A 10000-nucleotide genomic window follows, 5' to 3' on the forward strand; every position below is an offset into this window, starting at 1 on the left:
TGCAGCATTAGCGAACACCGTTATCATTATTGTAATGTCACGGGCATTACAGGTAATAGTCAGGTACAACACCCAGAGAGAGAAAGAGAGCCGGCAGCTAATAGAGGATATTTTACAGCGCACTAGTGTGTATGCACATGTGCGCACAATAGACAGAAGCAGATAGTGTGAGAACGGAGTGTGAATTTGTGACATTGCAGGTTCTTCAGATTTCCCGTTTCTCTCAGAGGATGCATGCTTTTGTCGCGGGTGTGTGCGGTGTGTGCGCTGCAAGAGGTTTTTCTCTGTGGTGCCATATTTTCTGCGTGTGTATGTGAGTGAGTGACTGTGTGATAATTGCAGTGGCGGTGGTTGAAGACTGATGGCTGACCGATTAACGGGCGCTTCGTGGTGATGATCACCTGCGAAAAGGTCAACAACGCGGCTTCCACTCCGATTAATTATAGCTCCCACCAGTAGCAGTGGAACCACCGCTGAGAAGCAAGGGGAGTTAGGAAAGGAGAAGAGTTAGGTGGAACATTATGTTTCAGCAGTCCATTATGTATGAACTTCTTTGGATATCCTGCCTCTTCCTTGAAAAGTGGGTATTATGCAAAGAAGAGCTGTCAAGTCTCGGAGTGGATTTTCGCCGCCAGTAATGTTGTTTCAATGATGCTAAAGTGTGAATCCGGTACCACTCACAGCTTCACTAACTTTTTAACGTGGGAAACTGCACCCCTTGAATGACACATTATGATGTCTGTGTGATGTCATAACAAGGTCTGAATCATACCATACAATACTGCTAGACAACCTTACTTCTAGTCAGTCACAGTAGCTGTTGATTAAAAAGTGCTACGGTTCTGAAGTCTTCTGTGGAAGATGAAGTCCCCTTGGTGAATGAAAGTCACCAGTTTCCTTCAGGTGTCATTCCCACCACTCTTATTTTACAGAAAGCCTCCCACTTTCTGTCAATATTGAATCTTACTCTCATAAAACTATGTCATCCCTGCTTTGCCAGTGTAAACCAAGCAGCCAGGTCTGAAGACACATTTCCCCATCATAAAACACACAAAAAGGAGGTGTAGAAAATAAAAATAGAGACAACACGAGTGACAGAAATGTGTATTCTGGCGAGAATGAGAGGCAAAAAAAAGAAATAAAAGAACTGAAGGAGAGAAACGGGAAACGATGACTGAAGTTCGATGTTTGGCCTTGACTGTGGTGAGTTTGACGTCAGAGGGCTGTTTTCATATCAATCTGTTGGAGGAGGACAGTTTTTCTGTGCTCACCTTAAAGGCAGAATGAGTAGGATTTGATCAGTGCCGTGTTGTAAACAAAACATTTAAAGCTGGCCCCTCCTCCCCAGTTCAACAACAAAGCCCAGTCTACGACCTGCAGCATCACATACAGTAGCGGGTGAAAGCCAACCCCAGATTCACTCTCGTTTTGGAATTCGCTTTGCCTGCTTGGCGTTTCGCCTCGCTCTCTTTCCGTTTTTTTGGCTCTGTGTCTGCCATTTCTGTAGCTTCTGATGCGTGCTTACACTCAACACCTGGTTGCTACATTCAGCCCTCGTACTCCACGTAGATGCACAACCTGGTTGCTACATTCAGCCCTCGTACTCCACGTAGATGCACAGAAACATCCAGAACGAACACAGCAAAATGAAAAGAACCAGATCATTTGCAAACATAACATCACTAAATTCTACTCATTGGTTTTGAATCTTGTTTGAACATGTTTACGTACAGCACTATTTTGTGACATCAAAACTAGTTTGGAGCCAATCATGATCCAGTATGCAACAGTGCAAAGTGAAATGTGATAAGTTGAAAACCCTCAGTGCACAGTACGTACGCTAAGAATTGATATTTCAGTGAAGTAGGATACGTCTTGTGTTTAGCAGTGAAACCTTTAAAAGGAACAACATTTGCATATTTATTGACTGTGGATTTTTCAATATGGGAAGAGGGGTCGATTCATTAAGAATGTTCAGCTAGATAATGGAGGAGATGTGACAGTTACAATCTAAGTGACTTACAGAGAGAAACGGTAGTGAGGGAACAGTGGAGTGCTGTCTGACTCCTCGTGTGTGTGTGTGTGTGTGTGTGTGTGTGTGTGTGTGTGTGTGTGTGTGTGTGTGTGTGTGTGTGTGTGTGTGTGTGTGTGTGTGTGTGTGTGTGTGTGTGTGTGTGTGTGTGTGTGTGTGTGTGTGTGTGTGTGTGTGTGTGTGTGTGTGTGTGTGTGTGTGTGTGTGTCACAGAGAGAGGGATTCCTACAGTGGGCATGTGGGTGGCAGAGGATCCTTGGCTGGGATGTTGGCATGTCTGCTTTCTCCAAAATCTGTCCATGTGTGGGCACTGAGATAAAGCCTTGTTTGTATGTTTGTGTGTCCATGAGTGTGTGTGTGTGAGAGAGAGAGAGAGTTTGTGAGTGAGTGAGATAGAGATGGAGTTTGTGTGTGTGTATGCATTTTTTTCTTTTTGCACTATATCCATGTTATTTGCATCTTCTGTACATTTACACATACGCGTGCACACACACGCACACACACACACACCTTTTTGGTGCTTAAGAGCTGACTGTTAAACTTAACCGGATTAGATTAGTACATTTAAACACAAACACACACAAACACATTTCTTTTTTAAGCTCTATGTATGAGATGACTTGGCACAATAGAGACCAGACTGGACACAAGTTCAGAAATATGTAATGGGAGAGAAACATTGGCAACACAAAACATTGTTTGAATCATTTATGTTTATTTTATTTGTCTTTAATCTGTTTCCAGTATATCTCTTTTTTTCCAGAATTGCATTTTTAATTTCATTTGCCTAATGTGAGCATCTTCTGCCGCAGCACTTTGTTTTTCATTCTCCGACAGTGGAGAGAAACAGTGTCAATCCTTTTCATTTTTTTTAAACTTGGGTTATATAACGTATGATTCCAAACTGAAATTATAAGAATATTTGTCTGTGGCCTGTAAAACATTTTTAACCACATAAATAAGAAAAGTACTATTAAGTTGACAGGATTCAAATGCATTAAAACACACAACATGTAGGCCCCTTTGTGTCACCAAGGCTTAGTTGTGTAAGTGTTAAATACTTGATCAACGTGACTTCTGTTGTTTGGATGTCATTCAGGTTTAAGCTGCAGTACTAGTGTTGATTTATAACTAATTGTTTATTTTAGAACAACCACCTGAAAACATGTCTTAATTGATTTTAGATTGAATTTCAGCAGATACGAACCAAACACCAAGTCGTGTCCAGCCTTTTTGCCACCTCAACAAAGTGATTCTTAGAGGTAGACTTGGAAAAGTGTAAGTGGCTTATTAGGAGTGACATTTAACTACACACACACACCCTTCTACAGTATACTGCTTAGTAGAATGAAAGAGTGAAACCAGTGCTGTGCTGCCTGATAGTTTTGGTATTAACAGAGTTGTTAAGGGGATCTAGGTTAACATACTTACTCCATTGCATTTAGCAAACTCTAAATTTAAAAGTGTTTTGTTTTGTTTGTTGTTGTGTACATGGTCACAAGGTTGTGATGCTATTCCAGTCTTAATTGGCTTAGTCTTGCTTTCCCACATGGCAGCACATGTAGAGTAAGAGTGAACTTCCCGAATGCTCTGAGATTAAATAATCTGAAATACAAAAAATCAACCACATGACAACGAAATGAACATAAAACAGGACTCATAAAACTTGCATTTTAATCCTTAAATTTCCACTCAGGAAAATAAGGCTTAATGGATGATGTCATGTGTTTCCATGGTCTCACCCTTGCAACCTTGTATGTTCACATACGTATGTAAGCAGACAAATATAGCACCAACACAGCCCCCCCCCCCCCCTCTTTCTCTCTCTCTCTCTCTCTCTCACACACCAACACACACACAAACCCTCATACACACATGCCCGTTTTGCGCCCTTTGACCTTCAGCCTGTTTTGACTGGAGTTCTCTGGGCTGGGTGGGAGGGGTCAGCGTGAGACAATAGGTCTCTGACAGTCTGGGGCCATCAGATGTGACCTTAAAGGGGGAGTCCACTCATTTATAGAGTCCATGAATATTACACTGGTATTATTAAACTGTGACACCCAAACAAACAGTGTAATAGGCTGTGAGACATTCCCACAAGAATTTCACTCTGCATTGTCTGCAATTTATTATCCGTCCAAAGGAAAGAGAGGCCGGAAACTCAAACTAACAACAAATATTTGTTCCCATAAAGCCAGTGTCTGAACTATGGTTGGAGGTGTAATAACAGCTGAATGCAAATTAATATTTTTCATATACATGTGATAGACAAATTATTATTAGGATCTCATGGGAAAGTGGATACAATCTGAAGTCACTTAATCACAATTGCAAATACTGCAAAGGTGGCGTGTACTGTATTTATTTATGTGCAACATTTTAAAATAAGTCAAAGGCAATCAACGCCTGTACCTGAGACTACTAACAGAACTATATCTAAACATGCTGAATTGTTTTATGTCTCAAGGTAATAGAACTAGATAAAAATATAATATATATAAATATTATAGACTGGCGTCCTGTCCAGGGTGTACCCCGCCTCACGCCCGATGTCAGCTGGGATCGGCTCCAGCACCCCCGCGACCCCGACCCCGGGATAAGCGGTTGAAGATGAATGAATGAATGAATGAATAATAATATAATTTGCCCAACTGGTCAAAACCATGTAATATATGATGAGGAGATACAATATATTATTCGAAGCCAAATGACAGGCAACAGTGCATACAGTGGGGATTTTTTCTTATTTAAATCTTTATAAATAGCTTTAATTCATTTTAATTATTGTCTTCCCCTCTATATAAAGACATTTTACTTATTCTTTTGTTAATCAAACTTTTGTTTTTGTATTCAACAAACTTTTATTTGTTCTCTGTGTGTTTAAATTAACATGGCTTAATTTTTTGGATATTTATTTGTGATGCCACAATGTTATGGCAGTAACTATAGGCATCTTTAAAGGAGAACTTTTCATCAGCAATATCTCTGGCTCTTTTATTTAACTGGTGTCCTCTTAATGACATGATGTCCTTCCCGTGCCCTGTGTGTGTGTGTGTGTGTGTGTGTGTGTGTGTGTGTGTGTGTGTGTGTGTGTGTGTGTGTGTGTGTGTGTGTGTGTGTGTGTGTGTGTGTGTGTGTGTGTGTGTGTGTGTGTGTGTGTGTGTGTGTGTGTGTGTGTGTGTGTGTGTGTGTGTGTGTGTGTGTGTGTGTGTGTGTGTGTGTGTGTGTGTGTGTGTGTGTGTGTGTGTGTGTGTGTGTGTGTGTGTGTGTGTGTGTGTGTGCGTGCGTGCGTGCGTGCGTGCGTGCGTGCGTGCGTGTGCGTCAGTTCTTGCCTCCACCCAACTAGCTCACTTCCTTGTTTGGCTTACCATTCACTTTTCCCGTGAACTGATCCGTGGCAAAATAAACCAAACACAAACCTCTCACCTTTCAAGTCAAATAAACTTCAGGCCTCTGTCTAACCTTCGAAGAATAACAAACTTCACACATTACGCACACACATCCTTGTTCCTGTAAGAGCTTGTGATGGTGAGAGGTGTTTTTTTGTGTGGGTATATGGGCAGAGATGCAGGGAGTGACTGACAGTGGCGTGCACCTCTCATTCCTCACTGGGATCAAAGGGTTTTGAATGAGCAGAGGTCAGACGCTGTGATTGGAAAGTTTCGTCCAGATTGCCACTCCACTAGCCAGTTTGGACGGATGTGCGGGATTATGTCAAATCTGCACTGTATTGTTGCATTTTAGTCAAATTACTCCACTCTCATCTGTGATAATAGCTGCACACACACACACACACACACACACACACACACACACACACACACACACACACACACACACACACACACACACACACACACAGTGCTCTACTTACTTGCATAATGGATTGAAATTTGTCTTTGTGGGTATAAAGACAGGTGTTATTTTGTTTAGAATGATTAGAGTCAATTTGAGTGTGTGTTTGTGTGTGTGTGTGTGTGTGTGCGCGTGCGTGCGTGCGTGCGTGCGTGTGTGTGTGTGTGTGTGTGTGTGTTTTCAAACAGTTAATTGTATAGGGATAAAGAATGGAACACTTCATTATAACCTAATTACCAACAATGAAGCTGGTATTGAATGACTGTCTGATATCATAGCAAAATGTGGTCCTAGAGACACCCACTGTATCCGGAACTCACACAGAGGTACACAACCGGATGACATACCGTAACAAAACTTCACAGGTGTTGAGTTTAGATCAAAACAAAGTGGTATGATACGAGCTAAATGCCTGGGTCCTCCCACATTACACCCCTGGCATGATAACCATGAAAGATACAGTCAGGAAACTTTAGAGGTGTGCGTTTGAGATCAAAATGAAGGTCGAGATTGAAGATGGCTGTGGTTTGAGTTAATGCCCCGGAAATAAGGGGGTAGGAAGTAGGGAAGGGGTCTGGACCCCCCTGATTTGGCATCTTACCTGGTGTGATCCCATCGCGGGTCTCTATAGTGTATATTTATATCATTGATTGTCAACACATTAATGACCGAAAGTTCCAATGCTCTAATTCACATGTACGGAGTCTGTCCCACACACACATGCAAGTTACAGTGCAGTGATGTTTTGTGTACAATGGAACCAGTTAATTTGATTTTTATTAACATTTATTTCCTGATTTTTTTTTCCTTTGTGTGTTGTTTTTTGTTCTTATATCTTCATTTTAACTCGTGAGCGCACACTCCAGGTATTAATTCGACAAATTCAAGGTGCTTTCGCACCACTTTGAAGTGTCCCAGTAAAAGTGTGTATGCATGCACGTGCACATGTGTGTGTTTGAGGTAGGCGATGGTATCGGTGCACATTGGATTTTCTGATGTTCTGCATTCCTCTCAGTGCCTCAACAACGGGCTGAGGTGAATACACATGGAAACTTGCATGTAAACAAAAAGCAAAAGCATCTTACTCATGCAAATTGTTTTTCCCTTCTTCATGTTGGTGGATTTATTTGTGAACAAAAGGAAATAAATAGCTTGCTGCTTTATCTGGAGCTGCTATCACAAGAAAGCATTCTAACCTGACTCTCCCTCTGCCTCTCAGTTTGTTTCTCGACCAGTACAGAGCCAGCCTGGTTGATGCTATAAGGAGATTACTGCAACCCAACGTAAGTGTGTGTGTGTGTGTCTGTGTGTCTGTGTGTGTCTCTGTGTTTACTGTATATCTGTGCTTATCCCTTTCCTCTAAAACGCCGCCCACTCTTCTCAATCATAATTAGGCCTCACCCCAAAACCCTATACACATTAATAGTCTGACAGGATTAATATCATGTAATGCTTTAATGCTTATTATGAGCAACTTGAATGCAGCGCTCTGATATCCGTCTGTCTCTCCTGACTTCCCTTAATCATAAATCCGAGGCAACTTCTCCCTTTTGGCCTCGCGATAAGACCCCACGCTGTGACAGCAAAAGAAAATGTGTGTGTGTGTGTGTGTGTGGGGGGGGGGGGGGGGGGGATAAAGGCTGGAAGAGATAGGGTTGAGGTTTCTATTCATCTGAGGGAAGAGGGGTGTGTTTCAAGTAAGAGGTCGGACTGGTGTAGGGAATATCTGTTTATGAAAAAGAGGTGAAAACAGCACTGGAGGGAAGAAGATAGGGAGAGAAGAAGGAGGAGGAGAGGACACAGGAAGGGATGAGGGAGGAGAGAGATGGATGGGAAAGATGAAGGTGAGGAAAGATGGAAGGAGAAAAACAGGGAGGAAAAATCTGGCTTAGAAAATACATTTCTCCTCATTAAGAATCCCAACATGGGTCTGGTTTGAAATATTATATATCTGACAAACATGCAGGTTTTGATGTGGTTTCACTACAACCCTTAGTCCATGTTTCTCACATTAATCCATAAACCACACTGTGAACGCTTTCTCCAGTAGAGACAGTCCCCATGAAAAACGCTGACTGCTCGTTCTTTAGATAATCCGGCACAACTGTGGCACGGTTTGCGGAAAGAGGTGTTGCTGCTGTATTTTTTTAAATCACATGCTGTCGGCACCTCAAATTTATTTACAGGCCTTTCAATTTTATTGGGGGTGGAAGCAGAAATCTTGGCGACAGATATCCTAAAAAACACATAAAACTGAAACTATCTGCCTGGTTAGATACCAAATTAAGCAAGTGAGAAAATACGTTTAGAAAATAGGCGAATTAACCCTTTAAAATCCAGTTTCAGTTTTCCAGTAGGATGTTGGCAGCAGTGACACACGCGTCAGACAGCTGACATTTCAGACAGTGACATGCGCAGTAACATCTGCGATCCGAATATGTGTCTCGGTTGCAGTTGAATGCCGAAGCTGCTGTTGTTGAATGACAGACATGACATCTGGCCATTGTTGTACATCTGTGTGTTAAGTCTCTCTTCATGTCTCTCTCTCTTTAATCCAGTAGAGATAATTCACGGGCTAATATGATTTGAGTGTCGGCCATCAGACTGTCGCTGCCACAACAAGCTTTGCTAAATATTTAATAATTTGCTAAGCTGATTAAGCAATTAACAAAGCAATTAATTCTCCCATCTAATGGCACTAATTTGTTGTTTCTGACAAAGGTGGTCCATCCGGTGGGCTGGATCCCCTTAATCAGCTGATTAGTGCTGGGAGGAGTTCTTTGTTTGCCTTTTCTGTGTTTTTACAAAGATGGGGGTTCGGGCAAAAATGCAACTGGATATGCAGATGAAAAATCATCTGTCGAGCATTGTGATCCCGCTCTTTGTGTTCATTTAGCCTGTGTTGTGTCAATGTGTGTTTCCTTTTGCATATCTGCTGTATGTGTGTGTGTTTGCATGAGCATCCCTCTTTGCTCTATTTAATTAAAACAATAATAACATGATGAACATGAAATACAACTGAAAGCTAAAGGATTTCAAAGAAACTTTGAACCTGTTGGTAATCCTATTAGTATTTGCAGGATGTCTGTGATGCATGTGCACACACAAACTGTCTCTCACACTCACATGTCACATAAATGAGTAGACTGTTCACATTTCTAGGGTGAGTTGAAATTGCAGAGCTTTATTTTTTTTGTTTTATCATCAAATATGTGCCTCGTAAAAATCAAAGGAAAGAGGGACATACTGGCAACTAACTGTGTGTATGTCTGCGACTTTGGGTGTATAGCTAAACAACAAATGTTATGAGAAATGAGGTGTGTAAATATGTGACGCCCCACTATCCAACTCCAAAAGTACTCATCCTCCTATTATTTTCTATCAAGGGCACAGCGTTGGTGTTTGCTCCACAGCGAGGTGAAACTCTGAGACTGTTTTGTCAACTGGCCCAGCAGGCCGGACTCTGCGCCTCCCAACATCAGCAGTATGATGCTCAGGTCTGGGATGTTCACTTAAAGGTAAGAAACCAAGCATAGAACGACACTCAGACAGTCGGTATGACTCAAAAGCACCGCATGTCTAAAAAAAACAAAACGCTTGAATCAGTCGTTGTTTGGTTAAGAGAGACGTAATCAAAACTGACGCGTTGAAACGTCTGCAGGCAAGGTGCTTATAGCGTCAGTCATAAATCTCACCATGGATAAGTGTCACTATATGACTGTAACTACAGTATGAATAATAGAGTACCAGTGTGAGTGATCATCACCTGTTTGTTTTTAGGACTTCCAGACAAACAACAGTTTCTGTGATGACTTGCTTTAACTATGTTTGGTGGAAATTAAAAGATAGATTCCAATTTTTTTCAAGTCCACATGAATACTATGCACAGCGTGGAACAACAGAGAATCCACAGTCCTCATTCTTTGCAAACATGTATTTGATGAGCATTGTATTAAAATGGACTTGGATGAACACCTGGCTAATATGCTTTCTCAAAAATGTTACTATATAATAAAGAAACCCGCAACGATCCAGGTCACATTATCTGCACTCAGCTTTAATAAAGACTAGCGTATTAGCCTGTCATTTGATGTTTAGAGACACTTTGCCAGA

General features: G+C 41.6%; 1 protein-coding gene across 1 annotated transcript in view; it reads left to right on the forward strand.

The window, feature by feature from the left end:
• The window catches only part of camkmt (calmodulin-lysine N-methyltransferase), a gene marked incomplete at its 5' end in the record, with an annotated part of 105524 nt that overhangs the window by 87797 nt on the left and 7727 nt on the right, over nt 1-10000 (forward strand). The window contains 2 exons of the mRNA XM_083922455.1: nt 7107-7170; nt 9274-9405. Of these exons, the coding sequence (XP_083778581.1) occupies nt 7107-7170; nt 9274-9405 (196 nt within the window). The remainder of the gene's footprint in view (nt 1-7106; nt 7171-9273; nt 9406-10000) is intronic.

Source organism: Echiichthys vipera (genome assembly GCF_963691815.1).
Source record: "Echiichthys vipera genome assembly, chromosome: 11".
In the NCBI taxonomy this organism is placed as follows: Eukaryota; Metazoa; Chordata; class Actinopteri; order Perciformes; family Trachinidae; genus Echiichthys; species Echiichthys vipera.